The sequence below is a fragment of the Oreochromis niloticus genome, linkage group LG11 (genome assembly GCF_001858045.2).
Source record: "Oreochromis niloticus isolate F11D_XX linkage group LG11, O_niloticus_UMD_NMBU, whole genome shotgun sequence".
Taxonomy (NCBI): Eukaryota; Metazoa; Chordata; class Actinopteri; order Cichliformes; family Cichlidae; genus Oreochromis; species Oreochromis niloticus.
In genome coordinates, this window is record NC_031976.2 from 12,312,564 (window position 1) to 12,336,160 (window position 23,597).

At 41.1% G+C, this 23,597-nt stretch overlaps 3 protein-coding genes and 1 long non-coding RNA gene across 4 annotated transcripts; 2 read left to right on the forward strand and 2 right to left on the reverse strand.

The window, feature by feature from the left end:
• Positions 1–23: 23 nt before the first annotated feature.
• On the reverse strand, positions 24–4,884 carry LOC102076860 (uncharacterized). Its single transcript, XM_019364291.2, has 6 exons — positions 4,202–4,884; positions 3,682–3,801; positions 3,397–3,515; positions 3,061–3,228; positions 1,935–2,059; positions 24–1,813 (listed from the first exon to the last, which is right to left on the reverse strand). Exons 1-6 carry the CDS (start codon positions 4,491–4,493, stop codon positions 487–489), a joined length of 2,151 nt encoding a protein of 716 aa, XP_019219836.2. The 5' UTR covers positions 4,494–4,884; the 3' UTR covers positions 24–486.
• On the forward strand, positions 4,398–5,752 carry LOC112848255 (uncharacterized). Its single transcript, XR_003222277.1, has 2 exons — positions 4,398–4,515; positions 4,882–5,752. It is a non-coding gene; the product is annotated as an uncharacterized LOC112848255 (long non-coding RNA).
• On the reverse strand, positions 5,315–16,328 carry tbc1d31 (TBC1 domain family, member 31). The gene is made up of 23 exons (XM_003443633.4): positions 15,917–16,328; positions 13,642–13,785; positions 13,302–13,417; positions 12,801–12,979; positions 12,355–12,506; positions 12,113–12,272; positions 11,675–11,875; positions 11,385–11,558; positions 11,214–11,293; positions 10,988–11,134; positions 10,209–10,342; positions 9,913–10,046; positions 9,615–9,794; positions 9,287–9,519; positions 9,091–9,163; positions 8,871–8,950; positions 8,644–8,779; positions 8,305–8,397; positions 7,819–7,947; positions 7,552–7,707; positions 6,581–6,650; positions 6,313–6,483; positions 5,315–6,052 (listed from the first exon to the last, which is right to left on the reverse strand). Exons 1-23 carry the CDS (start codon positions 15,985–15,987, stop codon positions 5,898–5,900), a joined length of 3,168 nt encoding a protein of 1,055 aa, XP_003443681.1. The 5' UTR covers positions 15,988–16,328; the 3' UTR covers positions 5,315–5,897.
• Positions 16,329–17,551: 1,223 nt separating this feature from the next.
• On the forward strand, positions 17,552–23,369 carry derl1 (derlin 1). The gene is made up of 8 exons (XM_003443694.4): positions 17,552–17,892; positions 19,311–19,422; positions 19,531–19,595; positions 20,250–20,276; positions 20,806–20,901; positions 21,082–21,134; positions 21,252–21,362; positions 22,491–23,369. Exons 1-8 carry the CDS (start codon positions 17,740–17,742, stop codon positions 22,630–22,632), a joined length of 759 nt encoding a protein of 252 aa, XP_003443742.1. The 5' UTR covers positions 17,552–17,739; the 3' UTR covers positions 22,633–23,369.
• Positions 23,370–23,597: the final 228 nt, after the last annotated feature.

Below are 23,597 nucleotides of genomic sequence, written 5' to 3' on the forward strand. Positions count from 1 at the left end.
AAAAAGTCTGTTTCAGATGCTGTTCGTATCAGATGAGCATTCTGAGCATTATGCAGATAATAAAATCTCTCAGGACAGTGTAGGCTTGTTGTTTGTTCTCGTCATGTTAGTGGCAACAGATTAACTCCTCACATCGCTCCACTCAACATCAACCTTAGCAGATGTTTAATAACAGAAAGCACCTTTGTGAGTGTGTGTAGCACCTGTAAAATTACCCCAAATGTTCTACTTTAATACACCTTTCAGGATTAAAGAGATGTAACAGATTATGCGTTGTCAAGAAGTTATATTTTATTTTAACAAAAATATGCAGATACAGCTGCTGGACTTGTAGCAATAATAAGCTCATCTCTTGGTCTAGTATAATTTCAACAGGTTTACATTAAAATATCACACAAGCTCAGCGAAACTTATGAGGATATTGTGCTGTTTTTATAGCTGCAGCTCCTGTGTGTCTGTGGGTGGATAAATGTGACCAATATAGAGCTAGCTAAATGTTCTGTTTAGACTGAACCCTGCTGTCTGTCTCTCATTCATACTCTTGCTTCTTCTCAGTGGTGTATTCATGCTGCTCTGTAAAGGCCCCCAGCCAGTCATCTGTCCCATCCTGTGGGGGGTCCTGAAGGAGCTGTGACGCTCCATAGGATGATTCTGGGGGCTCCAGTTTAGCCTCCGAAGGGGATTAGGTTGCTGGAAAGCGTGGGACTGAAAATTCATCTGGGCTGCTGTACCTGGAAGAAAGAGCTTTGGGTCTTTCTGGAGCTGAGGCCTGAGATGAGCTCCTGTTGAACCTGGAGGCTCTTTGATAGTTTGTGGTTGGAGCTGGGGCTGGCAGTACCTCTGTGGCTGATTCTGCCTCCTGGTTTCTAGAAAGGAGAATTTGGTTTGCACACCAGGTGTGTGTGTAAAAAGAAACTGATGAGTGGTGTTTGCTTGTTTGTGCTGTGGTGTAGGAGGAGGGTGGAGTTTGGGATTATCATGTGGAAGTTCCACTTTGGGTTTGAAACTGTGTGAGAAGCTCCACTGTCCTCTCTGTGTGTTCAGGTCTGCAGCAGTCCTCAGAGGGTTTGTCGGTATGTTTCTGTTCCTCTGCTGAAAGAAGAGCCCTTCGGTAGCCACTTCTGCGGGATCAAGATTTGAATTCTTCAAAGGTGTTTCACAGAGTACAGTGCTGTGCTGTCTGTGTGTCGGGGACACAGTGTGCAGAGGGTCTGACTCTTGAATCGCTGCATTCTTTTCAGCTGTAGTGCTGATGTAGTGGGTATGATCAGGCAGGTTTAAGTGACTCTGAATCTGGTATTTGCTCTTCTCTTTTTCATTATGCATTGTGTGTCCAGCTTCCATTGTATATTTGGGCTTTTCCACAGATTTACTCTGCACCTTACACTCCATTTCTGGTTGAATCAAAGGCTTCGGGTACAGCTGCAGAGGTTTTCTTTGGGTTTGTGTACCAGTGTCTGCTCTGTGCTGAGGTTGGTTATCCCCCCGGCTGCTCTCCAGTGCTGGGCTCTGGGGTTTATGTAGAACTGTCCCTGCTGCTTTTGTCTGAGTGTTTTCAGCGTTTTTATTCCAATCCCATTGCAGACCTGTCTGGTTTGATGTCTGCTTACTGATACCAGTGTTGCTATGAAGAGCCGCATGTGATATGGAGTGTCGGGAAAGAGTGTGGGGCACAGTGATAAAGGTGACAAAGCCGGTGACGGGTTTGGAGCTGGAGTGCAGCCTGTGAAATTCCTGCAGGAAACATGTGACTGCGCTGCCCTTTAACAGAACAGCAAGACTCCGGTGGACCTGCCAGGACAACCAGGAGAAGCTGAAGGGATCACACACACACACACACACACACACACATGGTTACTAATTGTAATTGAAAATGAAAAAGAATACATACAAAAAATGTTGATAATGATGATAATGTTCCTGCATGTTTATACCTGTATGAACCAGTCAGCACCTCAGTCCAGTCACTGATGATAAAACTCTCTGCAATCTGACCTTTCAGCTTCCTGCCTGTCTTTGCACAGTAGGTCTGTCCATAGACGCTGTGTACTGACAGTTTCTGTGCACACACACAATTATTTAACAAAAACTGTAGCATTTGTATTTTTATTGCTGTATCATTGATGGATGTAAATATTTATCTTGATAATTTATTCAAATCATTTATGAGGTTCACAATTTCATATGCACACTGCCACCATATAACATTAAAAAAAAAATCCCAAACAGTATTTGTTTTGTTTGGAGCATTTTAATGGAATTATCTGACTGATACTAAAACTTGCTGTCTGGTACACACCATCCAAGAAGCCTGTGGTTTGCATTTAGTGAGTGAAATTCTAGTATTTCATTAGTGCTTTGCTAATTTCCACGTATTAGTGTGTGTGTGCACCATACAGCTGATGATGAATATTAGGATCAGTTGATCATTTGCAGTCTTCCCTCTAGTCAAAGAGTCTCGCTGAATGCATGTGACATTTTTTGGACTTGTACACACAAGACATTTTACAAAATTCACTTAGGATGGTAAGGGAAAAAAATGGTATCTGCAGCAGCAAATTAAAGACAACAACCCTCTCCTAAAAAATCTTAATGTTGAGCTTATAATTTAATTAATAATTTAAAGTTGATGTAAGGTTTTCATGTGGCAGCTGAAGGCTCAGTTGTTCATATTCATCCGTCATTTTTGTTACGTGATTCAGTGGCAGCAGCATGTTTTAGGAAAAGTCCCTTGAAGATCAAATGCTGGCTCATGAAAGAAAAAACATCAGAACAGACAAAAAAGAAAACAGCATGGTCATCATATAGAGCCCGGTGAAGGTGCTTTCCATGTACAGTGTTTGCTTGTGCTGTACTGCTGCATCAGAGATACTGTGGTTCTCTGGCAGGCTTGATTTAAGGTTGTATGGTTACAAGATAAAAAAGAACAAGATATAAAGCATGTCTATGGATACTTAAAGTTTTTACTCTTGATTCCTTGAGGATAGTGTTGCAAGCAAAGAAAAGAGCCATTAATGAAGAGAGGTAGGTAGTGAGAAAGAGAATGACGAGTGGACTCACAGGAAAGTTTTTACTGTCGAGTTTGAGGTCCTGCCACATGCTAACAAACAGGTTCAGGTTCAGCTGGTCCAACAGCAGATGTACAGACACGTTTCTCTTCTTGCTCGCCTCCAGAAGATCACAAAGCAGCTCCACGTCACTGAAGCTGTCCACCACTATAGCCAGGGCCTATAGACACGTGGTTATGAGTTATTTAGGAATTACTTTACCAAACACCTGCAGTGACAGAGATCACTCACACTGCCTTTTTATTTCACATGGGCGGGTATGCATGGTATGTTCCTTTTTACATGTACAAACATACACAAAGAAACACACAAACACCTCCAGGCATACCAGTTTAGCCTTTCTGATGAACTGCCTAACCAGGTCTTTCATGCCAGCTGCCCTGCAGTCTGAGGGGAAGAAAACCTGAATCATCTGTTTAACCAACGCAGGACCACTCGATTTCACATCTAATAAAAAGGAGCAAAAGAAAACCGTAAACAGCAGTGAATTGCAACAGAAAGCTCAATTATACATTGCCTACAAAAATTGCACTGACCCACAGAGGATTTAAACACTTTAAAGGCTTTTAAAAAATATTTAGTACTCCAGCAGTACCTTTCAGCTGACACTGACCTGACTCTGCCAGAGTACAGTCACTGTCTGCTGACACTTCAGAGCACTGTGTGGGAGACTTTGAGCCAGCAGATAAGCTCTCCAACTCTTTGCCATCATCATGCTGCTCACCAGGATCATCTGCATGAGACAGAAAACCATTTATGGTAAAATGGCCTGTATTTATATAGCGCTTTTCTGGTCCCTAAGGACCCCAAAGCGCTTTACATATCCAGTCATTCACCCATTCACGCACACATTCACGCACTGGTGATGGCAAGCCACAGCCACCCTGGGGCACACTGACAGAGGCGAGGCTGCCGGACACTGGCGCCACCGGGCCCTCTGACCATCACCAGTAGGCAACGGGTGAAGTGTCTTGCCCAAGGACACAACGACCGAGACTGTCCGAGCCGGGGCTCGAACCGGTAACCTTCCGATTACAAGGCGAACTCCCAACTCTTGAGCCACGATCCCAGGTTGTTTAAAGCAACAACCTGGGATAATGGGAACATTAAAGATGTACAGAAATATTTCTAACCTGTGTGACTATCCCTCCCATTCTTCAGGATGTAATTCTTCTCTGGCTCTGACAGAAAGTCCACTTCTCCCTCTGCTCTCAACACCTCGTGGTATTCCTCCAAGCCCCGGCTGAGCAGACAGTCTGCTGCAAGACGAGCGCTCTCGTTGTGGCTCAGGTCCACTGTCGAGCTGCTAGATATGAAATCATAGGAAGACGAAGGGATGCGGAGGTCTTGGAGACGTCGCCTTACCTTCCCCAGTGGCTTGGACGTCCTGTACCACAGCGCAGACACACTGTTGGATGCATCCATGGATACAAAGCCTTATTTTCAGGTTAGAGAAAAATTAGCATGCTGACATTACAGCTGGAAATCAGTTTCTCTAAGAGAGATCTACTGATTCAGACATGCAGACAGGTAAAGAGAGAAAGGTAGATCCACCCCTGCTGAGGGCAAGATGGTTTCCTAAAACATAATGAGAAGTGACAGGTGAAGAGTGAGTCAGTCAGACTGTGACCTTCCAGTGTGTAACTGTGAAGGTAAAGATAAAGAAATTCACAGGAAATGATGTAAAGATAAAATAAAAATATTAGCCTGTAAAAATTTGAGACATCATTCTAAGAAATTCTGCTTTTAGATGTGATTCTGTGCCTCTAATAACTCCCTGTTTGTGCTTTTGTTTGTTAATTAACTGTGTCAGTGACGACAGAGCAGAGCGTGCTTTGCAGTTTCCTTCCCAGGGCCTGTGACAGAGTGATGCAGAGCAGGTGAGCACAGATAAAGCATGGGTGGAGAGATAGAAAGCAGTGAGTGACAGGAATGGAGATCGCTGCCAGTTCAGCTCATGTCAAATAACACCTGGATGCTCTCAGACCAAAAGCGATGACAGTTAATGACACACCCAGACAGTGAGAAGAAGAGGCCCACAGGTCAGTGTTTTCGCACTTCTGCTCTAGTAGAGTCTAATCTCTAACTCTAATCAAATCATAAATCCTCTCATCTAAATTATAACCCAACCTAGATGCATTCTGAATACAGGAAAGTGTGACTGCAGATATATAAATGACAGTTTTTGTTTGTTTTTTAAAAATACATCACTCTGATAAAGAAAGTCACAATGACACAAAGATCAATCCGGATTTTTAAATGTTTTTATGCAAACAGGTTTTAAATAAAACAAATACAAAATACATTAAAGTAAAAAAACACTCATGTAAGAACTGCACATCTACATGACAGCAAATTTAAACAGTTTATTCTTCACTATGGACTCTGCAGAAGAAGCGTGTGAGTCCGTTACACACAGTACCGAGAGTATGTCAGATGGTCTCGCACAGCTATCGGCTAAAGACACACTGCTTAAAGAAGACATAAAATAGTCAAAGCTGGTTTTTGAGAGAACCACCCAAACATTACAGGTTGATGTGAGCAACAATGTGCACATGACATGAAGCATAAACAAAGCCAGAAACTGAAATAACCTGTTTCTGTTCATGACTCGTGTTTTGCTTGAAAACATGTTTTCATGAGGATGAAGAGTGAAAACTGTTTGACTCCAACTGCATTTATAATTTAAGGTGGAGGGATGGAAGGCAAAAAAATTCTTTGGAAGCAGTTAGCTCATCGGTCTGATTCACTGTCCGTCTCTTCCAGAGAGCTCGAGATAAGAATATGTTTCTGTGACTCTGTGAAGTCAGAGTTTGAGGGAGTTTGTGGTCACTGGGAGATAGAGGACAGTGTGTGGACAGACTGTGAGGAGGCAGAGCTGCCCTCTTTGGCTCTTGCTGCCAGCTTCTGTCTCAGTTCTCTGATTTCCTTCAGCAGTTCTCTCTCACTGCTGTCCAGCTGGGCCCGACCTCGGTCCAGTGAGACTGACAGGAAAAGAAAGAAAGGATTACTGATACAAAAACACATTTGACAAAGGAGGATAGAAGGAAGGCAGCTTCACAGTTTGTAGTTGTGCTCCAACACTTGACAGATTAGTAACAGATTATTATAATCAGATTATAATCGTGTGCTGGTTACAATAGATCATTACTTGAAATACTACCCCGCTTTGGTAAACCGATGGGGAAATACATTTTGCCACTTAATTTTTTAAAAATAAAACATGCTGATAACAAGGACTTACAGTTGGTGGAGGTGCTCTCTGACGGTGAGCTGCTGTTCAGACACACCACCTGACTTCCTGCTGGTCTCGTAGTGGTGAAGGAGTTAGTCCTGACAGGAGTGATGGCACCGTGTCTGTGTAGAGGGTCTCTACTCAAACATGGTGACCTTATCCTCGCCTGCCTCTCCCCATCTGATACACAATAAATACACTGAGATCAGTCTGAATAACAGACTGTGTGTGTGTGTGTCTGTGTCTGTGTCTGTGTGTGGTAGTGAGGGGGTAATACCTGTGAATGCTGAAGGCCATGGTTGGTGATGATCCTGTAACAGAGCTCTGAGAGTCATCACCTCATCCCACTGCAAATTAACAAGCAGTCATTCTTTAAATGAATAATGCTCACATTACATTACATGATGATGATAATCAACTATGATCACAAAGATCTGTCTTAAGGTCTCACACAAAAACCCAATAAAAACTCATATATTATGTCACTTTTCAAGCCGACACATAATAAAAACTAGGGCTGCAGCAAACAGTTATTTTAGTAATCAAGAATTCCATTGATTATAAAAAATAAATAAGCAATCTCAAGCACAGTAATGTCAAATAAATTATACATGCAATCTAAACTAAGGCATAAAAAAAAATTCCCATTACTCTATTTTCTTGAAGGGGGGACTTTCTGACAGTAGTAGGAGGCAAAAGGAGATTGGATAGATTTGGTGTGTGTTCATGTACCGTGTGCTTTGATACAAAGTTGTTGTTATGATGTTGGCAATAATTATTCAGTGTCCAGCCCAAAGTCAGTGGCTTCATAGAATTATAATATAAAATAAAATATTTTATTTCTCTGTAAATCTGAAAAATAATGTTAAAAAAGCCTTGAAATAAATATGGTCTAGTCACCCTCTACAATGTAGGCGACAGAAAACAGAGCTATTTTTTTTAATATTCCTTCTTTTTCTCTGCTCATGCTACTTACCTGATTAAAGATGAGTACATTTATTAGAATTCAAATTTAGACTGAATTATTTTATTATTACATTAATACAACACACAGCTTAGTTAGCTGTGCACAAAAATAGGTGGTAAAAATGTTGTTCTAGAAGTTACTTTTTTAATTTGAGTACATTTTAGAACTGGTACTGTTTTACTTTTACTTGAGTAAAGAAAATGAAAGTTTTTAACACTAGTGTATGCACTTCTTAAGTACAGAATGTCTGTATTTTTGCCAGCTCTGCATGTTGGTCTCACCTTCCTTCCCGCCACATCTCGCACAGTGTCCGTCTCTGTCAGTCCCTCTCTCGTCCTGTCCTGCTCAGAGTCCGCCTGCTGCAGGCGTTCCCTCACCTCCCTCCACTCTGACTCCAGGCCCAGCTGGCTTGCCCCTTCGAGGGACTCCTCCAGGCTCTGTGTGTGTTTGTGGAGAAATATGATTTAGGTGACTCTGCTGCTCCTGTTGAAAAGCCAGATGGACACACGACTTCATGTTTGACAATTACACTGGAATTTGTAACTAGCCTGCACGTCTTCCTCAGCGTTACGCAGCAGCTCTGTGTAACTCTCTCCCTCTCTTTCCGCCTGCCTCGTTCTCCTCTCAACTTGCTCCTCGTCCTCTCGTCCTGCACGCTCCTGCTCTTTCAACAAGCGCTGAGACAGTGGTGGAAGAACCATGAAAGAAGAGCAGCAAAACTGATTAGACAGTGGAACTTTTAATAACAGTCACAGTGCTGGGAATTATATAAATATCTGTGAAACCACATTTCATTTCATAAGACTTTACCCAAAGCATAACAGGTCTCATGCTTGAGTGATCTTAATTGAGCATTTAACTGGAAGCTGTAACTGTTTTGGCTATAACCACAACTTGGGTTGTAAAACACATTTTACTTAGAAATTGTTTTCCAGGTTAGTCACTATTGGAAAGAAATGTACTAACACAAAGGGAAGAAGTGCAGAGTGAAGGAGAAGGTGAGGCTGGTAGGGAGTCAGGAGGGCATTTGTCACCTGTTCAAGTTGTTTCCTTTGAACCTCCATTTCCATCTGTCTGACCTCGAGATCCTGGACTGCTGCAGCTGTCTCCTGGTCATAAAGATTCATCTGCAGCACAAAATATCAACAAGCACATAAATCTCTGACCACCCTGACAATACACTGAGTCACTTTGGTGTTCTAGTCCATTACAGGATTTATAATGTGCTAAACTTCCACTATATGAACCAGATTACTAACAAAGTGACAACTGGGGGGAAATAATCCACATCTAAACATTACACAGAAGAGATAAATCATGTAAACTTGAAATCTACCAGTATATATGTTTTATGTGTAACTTGCTGAATTTACCTTCCTGCTGATCTCCTGGTCTAGTCTTTGTATCTGTGAGGCTCTCAGGTCCTGCTGGTGTTTGAGAAACCGTCTTCTGGTTGTGTCCAGCAGCTGTAACTCCTTCACCTTGAGCTCTCTCTTCATGGCGGCCAACCTGAAGAACACAGCACAGTGTCACCAACCCATTCTCTGAACTCCCATCATTCGTTTAAGTCATACTTCATTTTCAAAGGTGCAAGGTGTACTTTGCCCTCTGCTGTGTCAGTTTCTCCTCTTCCTGTGACAGAATGTTTCTGCGCTGTTCTTCTGCTTTCTGCAGCAGCTCCTAAAACCGATTCAATGAAAACAGTAAAAACTGGTTCCATTTATTTTCACTTTATTTTAAGTGTTTGTTTGTGTTGAACACTGCACAGTCTGAGGATTACAGTATTATATTCCTTTTAGAATTCGGAAAAATGAATCTACCTGTTGTGCATAAAAGGCCTCCTCTTCAGCCTGGCGACGTAAAAAATCTGCATGCATTGCTGACACCTCCTGCCTGAACACACACTTACATGTTATACCTTCTTCCTCGCTCCTTATATAAAGTTTTAATATTTACTATCATCAAAATTAACATGACTTTTTTTCTTACTTTGTAATAAAATAATAATAATCTCACCTCTCTCGGAGATACTCCATCTCCTGCAATCGTATCTTCTCCCTCTCCCTGCTTTGGTATTCCACTATGAATTCTGGGTAATGGTTGAACACAGGGTACTGGCCTTTGGTCAGTGGTGTAAAGTCAGAGAGCATGGCCCTAGGATGGATGTCAGCTGGTGTGCTGCTCATGAGTCGGTAGGCCTCCTTTATCATTGCTCCAACATCCAGGTTGTTGCGATGGTGGAAGAAATACTACAGAAGAGGAGAGACAGAAAAGTTCATTATGTGCCATAATTTGTGTTTTCCTGGATTAGATTAGATGAGGAAAAAAATGATGGGAAAAGTACCTCAAAGTCTTGCTTCTGTGAGCAGAGGAGGAGAGGCTCACGGCAACAGATGATGTAAGCCACACAGGCCATCAGCAGAAATGATGGATGGTTGGAGAAAATGTTGTCAAACAGTTTCAGCCACTCATCCCGAGTCAGAACCTCTGAGAACAAGGTCTCCAGCAGGGGCCACACGAAGAGCTAGAACAAACAGGGAGAAGTGTCATAAAAGTGCAGAGAACGTGTGATCCCACTGAGAGCGTGCAACTTTATGGCACATTATCTGACAGCCTCTCTGTGGTTCTGCAGCTTATGTTACCTGCGAAGTAACGCCACAGTCCACCAGGTGCTGCAGCAGCTCCTTGTCATGATGAGCCAGGACATTCTCTGCCATGTTCAGGATGTTCAGTGGAGGGTTGGGGAAATACTCAAACCAGTGCTGGCACCAGTTCACTGCACAACCAAACAACTGAGTCAGTAGAGATTCCTGTGAAAGACTCAGCTGACTAAAAGAAAAAAGGCTTTTGCATTTGGATCAAATTTATATAGTTTTCATGTGTGCACGTGTTATGTTATAAAAACACACAGTGATGATGGAGCTCTGTAGGAAAGTACCTATGACAGTGGCCACCACTTCGAAGCAGAGCATTGGATTGTTCTGGAAGAGCTTGACAAAAGGAAAAGCTACCAGAGGAAGGTATTCCAACTCTCCAAAGATGGCTGCCCAGTGAGCTAAAGCAGACAACACCCTGTGACGACAAAACAAGCAGTCACAATGTTTTTTGGTTCAACTATGCTGTATGCTCATTAAACAAAGCAAAAGATTTAAATAATAAGGTCATCTAAGTATATGTGAATACGATCCCTGTAAACAAAATGTTTGGTTTCTGAGTGTTTTGGTACTGTATGATGTCATATAAAGAGGATATCCTTAATACTGTCATCTCAGGCACACAAATCTGCTGGTGGTGGTTCTTGTGTTAACCCATTAGTGCCCCTTTACACACTGAGGAAAGTTTCTGTTAAGGTTTCAACATCGAGCCTCCCATAGTTTTCCTGACAGTAAAACTGGGTTAAGGCTCTTATGGATTTATTGACTTGTTTCAAACAGTGGATGGACTGAGAGACACCAATACCTGTGTATATTTTTGATTTGCCTTTTTGTCCTGTCTCTCCCTCTCTTTTCTTTCCCTTCACTCCCAATAGGATACAGAGGATGGGAGTTTTTCCTTCCCATTGTCGCCAAGTGATTTGCGTGATTGTTAAGGTTTCTCTCAAATAGGTACTCCATCTTTACCCTCCAAAATAAAGCGCCTCGAGGTTACTGTTGTTGTGACCTGGTTCTAAATAATTAACACTGAATTGAATTGGATTATATGCGTGAGTGTGAGCACCTCTGCAGTCCTCTCAGCAGTTTGTGACTTTTGATGGGATATTTCTCATGCAGAGTGAGGAAGGCTGAATGTAGGCCTTTGTCTGTCAGACTGCTGTATGCTGCGTGATTCTCTGGCAGGCACAGCAAGGACCGCCACACAAACATTCTGCAATGCAAATATAGAAAATTACTTATTATTTTTCCTACATGCATGCCTAAATCTTTTTGGTGAAAGTCGTGTTTACCTGTATTTAGCTGGGTATTCTCCAAATGCCTTTAGCAGAGCCACCAGTCTCTTCTTATTCAGACCAGCTGGAAGTTCATTCTGTTCACAGAAAGAAACAAAATTCAAAACAACCCTTTAGCTTCCACAGTCATTACATCCACAAAATGATGTGTGTGTTCTAGCAGCCTACCTCTTTATCCTCAGCTGTAGACCCAGCAGGAGGTCTAAGGGTCTTCACTTGTGTGCGTCTGCCTGAACTCTTGGTTGGTCTCTGAACAGCCTCTGACCTGACCTTGACCTTTAGGTTTGAAAAGTCTTGATCAGCTTCACCACCAGAGACTACTGCCACCTGACAGGGAGGAGGCTGTGGAGCGTGCCAGGGTAAAACAAACAAACAAGCACGCACACACACAAAATTTCAAATCAAGACATGTGGTAACTTTTGATATGCACCCTATTCATCACATTCTTGCTTGTTACCTTGTTTAATTCCTGTGTGAGACTCTGGACGCTGTAGATATTGACGCTTCCATTATCCATGATAGCCACAATGTGTCGGCCGTTAGGGCTTACTGCCACTGTAGTGATGGATTCATCATGGGAACCCACATGAAAGAGAAGCTTGCATGTGTGAATGTTGATGAACCGCATCACACCATCCTGGCTCAACACACCCAGTGTCTATGAGACATCAAAGTTATAATCAAAAAGAAAACTGACAAATTCAGAGGAAATGTAAAAATTAACAGCATATAGCCATATTAGTTATATGTCAGTTAATTTTCTCTTCAATGTACAAGATATGAGATTATCTTTAAAAAAAATTTACTTAAGGAATCATTTTTGAGAATGTTATTTTTAACATGAAAACAAGCAAACTGGAAAAAACCTAAACCCTTCTGGTAGTACTGTTTGTACCTGGCTGGCTCCTCCGTCGAAGCTGTCGGGCAGGAATTCCAGCTGTCTGACAGTTCGAACCTGCGTGGGCATCTGAATCACCCTGAGCAGCTGTTTGGTGTCCAGACACCACAGGTGCAGCAGGTTGGAGCGCCCACCTGCTGCAAGGCTCTTACCGTCACTGCCAACACAGCACAAGTATGCATTAGTTAGAGACTTTTGTAAGGGGCTGTTAATGAGTGGCTGTGAGATGAGAGACCCACCGTGTGACAGCGAAGGCCTTGTAGAAGATTCTGGGTCCACAATCGGGAACAGGGAGCTGATATTTGCAGAAAAGTGTGTCACTCTCCCACGCAAAGATGGAATCATCACTGAAACAGCTGAGGATGGTGTTGCTGAGAGGCAAGAAAAATACCTACAATGCATGCAGCAAAATGACAGCAACGAAAAGAAGATGAAATGTAGTGCAAACTTTAAGTTTAATCAACAAATACATCATCTGGACCGAACGAATTAAAATTCTTATTCCCAAGTTGGCAAAACAACACTTGACGTGGTCAGTCTACAGTGTGGATGTCCTTTCATTTATATCAAATTAGTGCGTCTCGACCTATAGCAGCTAGGACAAGCTCCAGCTCACCTGCAACCATTAACTGCATAAGCAAAAGAAAATGGATGGACAGTTTGCAGAGCATGTCTGCACGCTCACCCTCTGTATGCCTACAGACTGCCTGATGTTGAGCTTTCTCTTCCTCTGGAACGTGTCCAGGTCCCAGAGCTGCGCTGTGTCTGAGGATGTAGTGATTGCATAGCGGCCTGAGCTGTGGACGGAGATGGATGAGACTGCTCCCTCGTGACCTCGCATCCAACTCACCAGCTGCTTAGTGTCTATGTAATTAACCAGAACAAGTTAATTTGTAGTTCAAAAGAAGAAGCAAATTACACGTTTTGGATTAAAATGACCAGCTGCTATTGGGAGGAAGGAAAAACCTGCAGAGTGCTGGCTGGCTGTGGTTACAATAAAGAAAATAATTTAAAAAAATAATGCTAAGAATAAAATTACAATTCAATTCAATTTTATTTATATAGCGCCAAATCACAACAACAGTCGCCTCAAGGCGTTTTTTTATTGTAAGGTAGACCCTACAATAATTCCGTACAATGAACTACAAATGAAAAACTAAGCAGCACTTTATGTGTGAGGACGTACCTTTGTCGAAGCATTTAATAGTGTAGTCAGCCAAAGCCACGAGGAACTCTGTAGTCCTGCGGAGGCTGAATGCCAAAGAAGTGCAGGCCTGTCCTGTTTTCTGCACCAGCCGAAATCTATCCCAAGAAGAAGGAGAAGAAAAGAAAAAAGAAAATCAAATAAATTTCAAAAGCATCGAAGGTTTTAAGACTCCATTCTGAATATATTTAATATTCTAATTCACAGGAAGAACATTTATGAATCAAACAATCCTGGTTGAAAAGTAAAGTCCTAAATCCTAAACAATACAGAATTCTGTACATTTATACTAAATAACCAAGTGTCACTCATAGCCACACACCTGTTTCTACTGATGTCAAAAACATAAATGTTGCCATGGTGATCCCCAGCCAGGAAGGAATCACCGGTGGTGTCGAAGGCCACGTGGAGGAAACGCACCGTCTTGGCCTGCTGAGCAGTGCGGACCACAGTCACTACTAACACACTGAAAAAGGCAAACAACACACCTCATCAGAGACGAAAGATGAAGAGTGTCTGAGTGAATCATGGCTGCTCCCTAGTGGTCACCTAGGAAAAGACCTCTCTCTCTCCACATGTGCAGCAACCACCTGAGGTCTTACTTACACAGGTGTGGAATATTGATGGATGAAAAATTATTGAAAGTGTCTTAATGGGGAGCTACATTAACATTACCTTAGGAATAGCACAATTTCTCACTGGCACAGATTCTTTATAAAAGAACTGAAATCAAAATCAAATTTCATCACTGGGCTCCTTGATGGTGGTGTGACAGAATGCTTGAAAACGAGTGAGTAATAGATCATTCTCGCATTTTTTAATATTTACTAAAAACAATAACCAATGTCCTAAAAATGAATGATTAGCAACAAGGATATGACCTAAATGACAAGAACAAAATTTGCTTGATACTAAGTATTATACAAATTTTGCATAAATTTCGTTCAGAGCAAAATATAATCAAAGAGCACGAGACATTCAAAGCATGTTTTCTGTAAGAGAAGGAATTCGTAATTTAACTACATAATTTAACGACCCCAAGATGACATCTGATGACCTCCCATGGACCCTTAATAATGAGTTATGACACGTTAGTATACATCAAAGATGTGGTGTGACGACCATGTGATGTTTCCATTTTTTTTTCAAGGGTAGCTGCAGAGGCAGAGACCACCCTCTTTAACTTCTGACGCACACTCACTCGTTCTGTTCTATAACCAAATATGACAGAAAGCGACAAAAGACCTCCAAGGTTTTACTCCTAGTAGGGTTTCAAGGGCTAAAGAGTTAAGGGTTTTTGCAACTTTAAAACAGTCACTGTGCGTACTACAAGAAAATATTTCGAACTGAAGCAATGTGCAACATAAAGCAGTTCAGAAAAAGGTATAAAGATATGGTTTTCGTGAGGTATAAGAAAGAGAAAGATGTTTGAATGTCAATTAATGTCTCTGGTTAATTAGTTGGTATTCCAGGTTTATTCAGATTTTGCAATCAACACACCAAAGTTGGAGGTATTTGTCTTTCTTGAGAGGATGTAAAATTATGGAGCTGTAGAAACTACATATGGTAATATTTCTGTCCCTGGCTTCCTCTCACATCCCAAAGACCTGCAGTTAGTGGGATTAGGTTAACTGGTGATTCTAAATTTGCATTGGTGTGAGTGTAAGGATGATTGGCCTGCATGATGCTGTCCAGGGTGTACCTGGACACTCTATTGCAACTGGGATAGGCTCCAGCCCCCACCCCAACAACCCAGAATCAGATAAGCTGAAAAAGAATGGGTGGTTAAATGGATTTTGTATTTTACACAGTGTATGTAAATGCAAGTGAAAGTGAAATTATAAATATGTATATTGTTGTTATTGAGGTTTATATCAATAAAGAGGCAGGATAAACAATAACGGATTTATGGACAAAGGGTGGGGTTAAATAAGTGCGCACTTCTTCCTACTCTTTTGGATATGTAAACTACGTCAGCCAAAGTGAAGCAGTGTATTCTGCATGACTTTCTTTATACTGCTTCCATGTTCAAAAGAAACTGAACTAAACAAGCAAACAAATAAATGCCATAGACAATTTCATCCATGTCTCCTCCATGGATGTTTCATTGGGGTGAAATTTGGAAGAGGTCACAGAGCACTAGTCGCAATATTTTTATATTCGTTAAGCCAGTCAGAGACCTGTAGAGAAGATTTTCATTTATTTATTCAAAATTTCCTTTAATTTGATTCACATTCAAACATAAATCATTTGTAAAGCTGCAATTTGCTAGAACTACAGTTAAAGTTTCATAGTTTTCCAGGATTACTGCGGCCTTAATAAAGTCGTAAAACACAACTAAATCTTTGATTGCAATTAGTAAATAAAATAACTCATCACAACAGTAGTAACGAATCAGTATTCGTTATGTAAATACCAACAGAAACAGTAGAAATACTCACAGTAATAGTGCCAAAATACAGCAACCACGGCAATAAAAACTGGCAACTTAGAGCGGTATGTGTAATAAAGATAACCCGCATGTAAATGAGTCCGTGCAGCATCAGCTGCTGACAGTCTGAGAAACTAAATAAGACTTTTGGGAAAATTAAACCTACCTTTTCCCCGGTGTTGGCTTTCGATACCAGATTTTACCCTCCTCTTTGTTCCCAATGTCCGTCACCTCCATTTTCAAAAAGTCCACACAGTTCAGGAGGTAAATTTACAAAACACCGCTTGAGTAAACTTAATGTCACTATGATATTGCATGGCTTCTCCGCTAACAGATTAGCCGGCTAATCTGTTAACAGGCGGGGTAAACAGCGGCAAATTTAAAAGAGTAACATTGACTAAGTGCGGTAATGAGCAGAGAAGCCGTTTATGCTCTCGATAAAAGCTTAGCAATGTAATTCAGATTTAAGTAGTGCCCTAAAGGTTTAGCTGACCCCCTACGAACAGGTTTTCTTCACCTGTTATTGTTGTTGTTTATTTTATTGGTTGGTTTTGAGAACAGTTTTTTGTCGCCCAAAATTGACGAAATACGTCAGAAGGCGTGGCCAAGGAGCGTAAACGGCGAGGCTTTGTTACCCCTGTAAATTTTTTTTTCCTTTTTAACAATACCCAGAAAAAAAGTGAATATTGAGTAAATTTTTATTTTAAAATAACATTTAAAATTAAATACATGACGTTTATTTATGTATTAGTGTATATTTGTTTATTTTATTTATTTATTCATACATTCATCCACATCCACACAGTAAAGCTCCCAGTTTGCCAGTTATTCATTTTATTATGATAGTGTTTTTGTTGTTTTTATTATTATCAAAGTTTTGTTATCTCATATGTCAGACATCCAAAAGCCATTCTAATACTTAAGTATGTAAGTAAAAAATCGAAATCCTTCACCCTCTTCTTTAAAGGCAGAGTGAAAGATAAAAGGTAAACTCCAGCAACTGAACCCTGGGATAAATAATTACGATTAACTGATCGCCACCACTTTTTAAAAAGCCTTATTTCTTCCCCAGTCCTCTTCTTGTGGTCTGTGTTTAGATCTCCACAGGGGGCCGCGAGACCTGCGTCGTTCGGCACGCCTCTTTGTGTTGCTGGCTGCCTCTGGATGGTCAAGTGAGCGTGTTTGCAAATTTCACAGGAAGTGCAATAAAATGCAAGGCAATCAAGATATTGTTAGATACTGAAAACACATCCGGTTTAAATTTTTAAATTAAGAGCTTATTAGAAACAAATTTGGCCAATATATGTGCAAGCACACGGGTTGGCATCTATTTACACTTTATCGTCAACTATGCACATCCTTAATATTATAAATGACCGCACGAACTGATCATACTGCCTAAGGACCTTTGTAACACTTTTACACAGTGCGAGCAGGAAAGGTTCCTCTAAAATTCTTCATTTTATGTGTGTGTTATCTGTGCATGTGTGAGTTCAGGGTGGTTATGGCATTAGGGAAGAAACTGTTTTTGACTCTGTGGGTTTTTGTGCTGATGCACCTGTAGCGCTTCCCTGAGGAAAGCAGGCTGAACATGTTGTAACCAGGGTGGGCCATTATTTGCCTCGGATAAACGTAGTTTGTTGATTGATAATAATAATTTCAATTATATTTTTATAATTTTATTTGTTTCTAGTTCAGTAACAGTCACAAAGTAAGTAAAAAAGATTTTTGTTTCATCCAGTCTGTGGTAACAGTTGTCAATTAGGTTTTACTTTGAGAAGCTAAACCGGATGTTTCCTCTCTGATGTCAGTGGCTTCGTCGTATTTTGAAGCTAGCTCACTGTGATTAGCCACGTCATGTAAACTTAACAGTGGAGCAGTTGTGATATAAAGACAGGAAGCAGTCGCTGGTTTGGGAAGGACTTTAGGGAATTGTTAAAGAGGAAATTTTATTTCAGGTCTCAAAGTTGGCAGTAATCCTATGGAAAGATGTCAGATATCGGGGACTGGTTCAGAAGCATCCCTTTCATCACCCGGTACTGGTTCGCTGCCTCCATTGCTGTTCCCCTTATAGGCAAACTGGGATTGGTTGATTTCAGGAATCTCTTGCTATTTCCGGAGATGGTCTTCAGCAGATTTCATGTGAGTGTTTCTTGGTTTTTGGTAACTTGTCTGTCTGTTGGATTAGATAGCGAACAAATGCTGAGTTACTGTCTTTTGGAAACTAGGAGTTAGTTAGCAGGTGGCTAGCACTGCTAACTCAGCAGGCCTGAGTGTGGGGCAGCCAATGAGAGGACGAGACGCAGGAGGGTGGGACTTCCGGATGCTGTCAAAATGCTTGGATATGTAGTAACGCTGAAATGTAAACTAAATATAAGACGAGTGAAAACAAATACATATTTTCTATAATTTAATTACCAGAGAAGTAGAGACACGTTTTATTTTAAAGCATTTGTTGCGATAATATACGTTAGTTTTAGTGCGCTCTCGTCCACAAGGTGGAGACAAGTATTGCAGGGGATGTTATGAAATTAGGCCCTCAGGCACTGTGAAGGCCTCTAAATCAGGTTAACAGTGGGTTCATGCAAGGTTAGGGCATAGGTGTAAATCAGTAATCAAACACAGCTCAGGGCAAAGGGAATCAACCAGTCTGATCACTTTAAGTGCTGAAAAGTAGCTACCAAGTAATTCACTTCATATCAGTTCTAGTACTTAACTTAGAAGGAAATGTCATCATTCCACCTTCAGTAAATGGAAATATATCTCACAGCTATAGTTAAGGGATAATCTGAAGAATATTAAATATACATAATTACAGCATTAATACAGTACTTTGCTATGTACTTTGTTTGCATTGGTATTACTGTGTTTTCTTAAGTGAATGAATAAGCTTCTTTTAACTGAACAATCCATACACCTTCTGGAATTATTGGACTTTCTTGCTGTGGATTATTAATCTTAGGACATGTTGATTAAAACCACAGTTAATTTCATTATGTAGGCAGCCAATTGTGTGGCTAATAAAAGAAAGCAAAATAAACTGAAATAAAAATGCAGTAGTGCAGAGTCAGTATACTATATATAACCCCCTGATCTTTATGAGCCTATAAATTGTTAAGTGATAGTTAAGATGGTCACGCAAGCTGTGTGAAAGCACTGAATATGAGACTCTGTTGATTGAAAAGTTATTAACCTTTTGTCAAGTCCCAAACAACAAAATAAGATTATTTTTTTTTGTTGGACAGCACAAAAATTGGATAATGGTATGATCAGACACTTCTTTAAATTGTGACTGCATCTTGTCTTTTGCCTCCAGATTAATGGGAATTTAACATTTAAATGTGGTATTGATTTGACTTCTTTTACCAATTTTCAAATCTTTCTGTGAGGAAACACACACTCTGCAGAGGAATACCACACAGGAAGTAATAATTTGCAACCCACATGAGACTTAATGTGTTACAGACTTGGTGGTGAACATCTGGATGTGCAAACAGGCACAGCGACGTTGATGTCTTACTGCTTTTCTGTTGGGTTAATAACTCTTCTGCTTATTTCAGATCTGGAGACCGGTAACAGCCACTCTTTATTTCCCTATAACCCCTAATACCGGCTTCCTCTACCTGGTCAACCTATATTTCCTCTACCATTACTCCACTCGACTAGAGACAGGTAAGATCACCGGCCTTAGCGGTTTCTAAACATACAGCGCTCTTTCTAGCATCTTGTATTCATTTGTGTCATCATCATCTTCATCCTCATTTTTTTTTCTTATACCAGGGTCATTTGATGGCAGGCCTGCAGACTATATCTTCATGCTTCTCTTCAACTGGATCTGCATAGTTGTATCCTTTCAGATTGGCAATTCCTGTTTTAAAATCTCACATTTTAATCTACCTAACAGGAAATTATTCTTTCGTCATCCAGTTACCTCGCTGTTAGCCTATTTCCCACTCTACCATTCATTCTGACCCCTCCTGCTTTTGATCTCTCCTGCATTTCTCTTTCATCTTCTCTCTGCCTCTCTCTCTCGTTCGCTGCAGCAGTGTGCCATGTCAGGGTGGCTCTGTGCCAGCGGCCCGGTGTCAGTCTACCCCTGCAGAGCAGAGAAACCTAATCTAGGTCACATGCAGCACCAGCAGTACACTCAGGCCCACATCTCAGCTCTCTGTCTTCTTGTGAGAGTTCAGCTTAGATTGGCTGCTTGCTGCTCAGACATTTCTCTTTTATATGGGAAAAGCAGCAAAACTCTACCTCATCCAAACAACATGTTCAGTCTTTGTCGGTTCAGCTAAATGGTGAGAACAGCTTAAAAAAAGTGTGGGAGGCGTAACCTTCCAAGGTCAGATGCCTTGCTCAACTGGAAACGGCAGAGGTGCCTGCCAGCTTCCAAAAACCGGTGTAGGGGATTTGAACAGGCAACCTCCCGGTCCCCAGCTGTTCTAATTGTAGAGCTCCAGCTGTGATTGTATTGTTGTCGTCCTTGACTCAACCTGCAGATAACCGGGCTGCTGATAAACATGCAGGTGAGAATCTTCCTCGTCTGTCTCTCTCTCTCTGCATGTAGACTGCTGTAGCATCTATATAAAGCATTTGTTTACAACCGTCCTTTGAAATCTTAGGAGTGTTTCATAACACAAGACACCCACTTTAAAAAGGAAAGGTTTACATTTTGGAGAAAAAAAATAAACACTGCAGAGACGCTGCCACCTGCTCCTCTAAAGCTTACTAATTTCTGCGGCATTTCACAAAGCTTATCCAGACAATTTCTTTCTGGTCCTGGCCAAGAAATTGCATTAGGAAAAAGTAAAGTTGCACAGATTAAAGAGCATCAAATTAACTATTAGCGTGCTGGTAAGTGGATTTGACTCTCTTTGGACAGAGCCAGGCTGATGTGTTGTTTGATGGTATGCGACATTGACCTTGTGGTGGTGGTGGGACGACAGTGTGCAGAAAAATGAATCAGACTTACATAAACTAGAAGTTTTGAAAACTTACTGTAAAAATACTTCTGGCTTGTTGATTGTGACTTGCTGGTTTTGTTCATCTTTTCAGCTGCTGATGATCCCCCTGATTATGTCTGTGTTGTACGTCTGGGCTCAGTTCAACAAAGACACGGTGGTGTCCTTCTGGTTTGGAACACAGTTTAAGGTACGCCCATCAAATGTTGCATGCTCTATCTGGTTGACAGGTTCATGTTTCACAGAAATATCAGAAAGGATCAAATATACATACTTCCACCAATGATGTAACTGTGACGGTTTATGCTAACTCAGCATTAAAATAATTCCAGGATTTTTATGAACACGATTTTCTGCTGCTTTGTTCTAGGCTCATTATCTACCTTGGGTCATTCTGGCTTTCAACTTTATCATCGGAGGATCGTAAGTATCAAATTTAGATCAAAGCCTTTAAATCCGTATTCCAGTCTGGGGAATAACTTGTACTAACTGTGTAATGGTGTTCCTGTGAGTAATCTTCCTCTCTTTGTTCTTGTGCAGATTTGTGAATGAACTGACAGGAAACCTGGTGGGCCATCTCTACTTCTTCCTCATGTTCAAATACCCCATGGACCTGGGGGGACGCGCCTTCCTCTCCACGCCAGAGTTCTTGTACGTTTCTGTGCATGCGCAGCATTTCAGAAGCATTGTTTTAGTGTTTAAGTGTTATCACTGCATTTACTGAAGTGCACTCAGCTTTAAAACAACACTATGTAGCTTTTTATTAACACATCACCTGTCACAATTCAGAGTTGAAACTCTCATTTATCTCAGTACACTTGGAGAATCTGCTGCTTTAGCCTTACTTTGTGAGAAGACTTAGTATTTGTGGCTCTTACAGCAAATGTGAATTCATGCCTAATGAGTCAGTTTCACAGTTTAATTCTTTGCAACTCTAAGACTGTTTTATCAGTTAATGTCATGTTGCATTTGTCACTGGTGGCCACACTGATAACTAACAGGCAAAGTTATATAGTCTTTTCAAAACAGCAGCACAAGGGGTAACCACAATTGTAATGACATGGGGTTTGAAAGTGTTTGTAGCTCGTCCTTCCAAGGTGCAGTCATGAAGTCATCTTTGGGGTTGGCTCTTTAGAAGAGCTGCACTGCTTCTAGCAAGGCTGCCATATTTAGATCACTCTCTGAAGGTCCTAATCTGACCATGTGCAAGTGAGCATGACTCAGAGACACTGAAGGAGATTCAGTCATGCACACATGGAAATGGCCAGACTGTCACAGAATGATTCAAATACAGCAGTGGTGTTGGAAACATTGCTGCACTGCCCGAGGAGATGACCTTGAAGGGGAGAGTGGTTCTGTTTAAACTGGGTACTGTTTATTTTTAACGACAGGGTTGTAGTTTCACAATTATCAAAACCACTGTTGTTTGGTTAAAATTTTTAACACAATCTGATACCTAGACTGTTTTTTAAAAGTTTTGATTTCACCTCTGATTTCCCCTCCAATCGCTTATTTGAGTCAAATGTTTGAAAATTAATTTTCCAGCGGAGGGGCCGAGGGTCTGCCACAGAAAGAAGCGTGTAACAACAAAGTCAAGGCAGACAGCAAATTATCAAATTTCCCTAAGCCAACAAAGATATGTCTGTGTGACTTGTTTGTGGTGTAGCCATGGGTACATTTGTCACATTTAAAATTTAAAATTCCACCAATTCTTCTCACAAAAAACAGATTTTTTTGCTTGATTGAGTTCAGAGATCACATTTTAACATCTCTCTGCAGGTACCGGTTCTTTCCTAACAGGAGGGGAGGGGTGTCCGGATTTGGAGTCCCTCCGACCAGGAGACAAGCTCCCCAGGACAATGCAGGGGGATTCGGAGGACGTCACAACTGGGGGCAAGGTTTCCGACTTGGAGGCGAATGAGAGAGAACTGCACTCTCTCAGCTGGCGGAAGAGCTGGGCAGCTGTTCTCAGATTTAAACGCTTGTTTCATTGAATTTGTTCTTGTTGAATCTTGAGACTTTAAATTTAATTCATGGTTAACTTTAGAAGATGCAACAGGATCAAATTTGAAAAAGCTCGCATTTTACTGCCCTGCACAGCAGGACCTGGACTCTGGCTGTAGGCTCTGTTCACTAAGTAAAGTCAGCTCTACTTTTATTACTGGAAATGTTTCCATGTTAGGAAGATAGAAAATTAAATTGTTCTCTTTTTTTTTGTTTTTGTTATTATTCTTGACTGCCACCTCCATTTTCTTCTTTCTTTCTCATCTTCTTCTTACCATCCCTCTTCCGCCTTTCTAACCCACACCCTGCCATTGGACTGTCAAGATGAGAGATGTTGCAGCTGCACACCAGCACGCTGTGGATTTCAACTCTTGTGTTCCTCCCCCTCCTCCTCTCACTCTCTGTGATGCCATATCAGATTACATTGTAATTACCAATGCACTGGGAGCGTGCTCTCAGCAGTCCCCTCAGCAGAACATGGGCAAAGCTATTTAGAGAGCACTGTCTCCAGGTCTGATTCTACATGGGTGTGAAATGTTTGTGTGCCTCTGTGGCACAGACTTGGATCTTTTACTGATTTCATCTGAACAAAAATGAGGTAAAGATAGGATCCTGCTCTTTTTTTGTAAATATAACAATTGTTTATTGAAAGGATGAGTGAGTCAGTGTGTCATTGTCTTACTTATACAGAAGAGAACCATTCAGCCAATCACATGCCAGCAAGACATATTGGAAATCACCTTAATATAATAAAACACACATTTAGCACTCATTGTCAATATTTGTCCATCTGGATATTACTTTGGAATAATTTGTTCCCTGAATATCAGGAAATAGTCGGGGGGGAAAGCAAAGTTACGTTTATAACCGCCACAAGTAGCG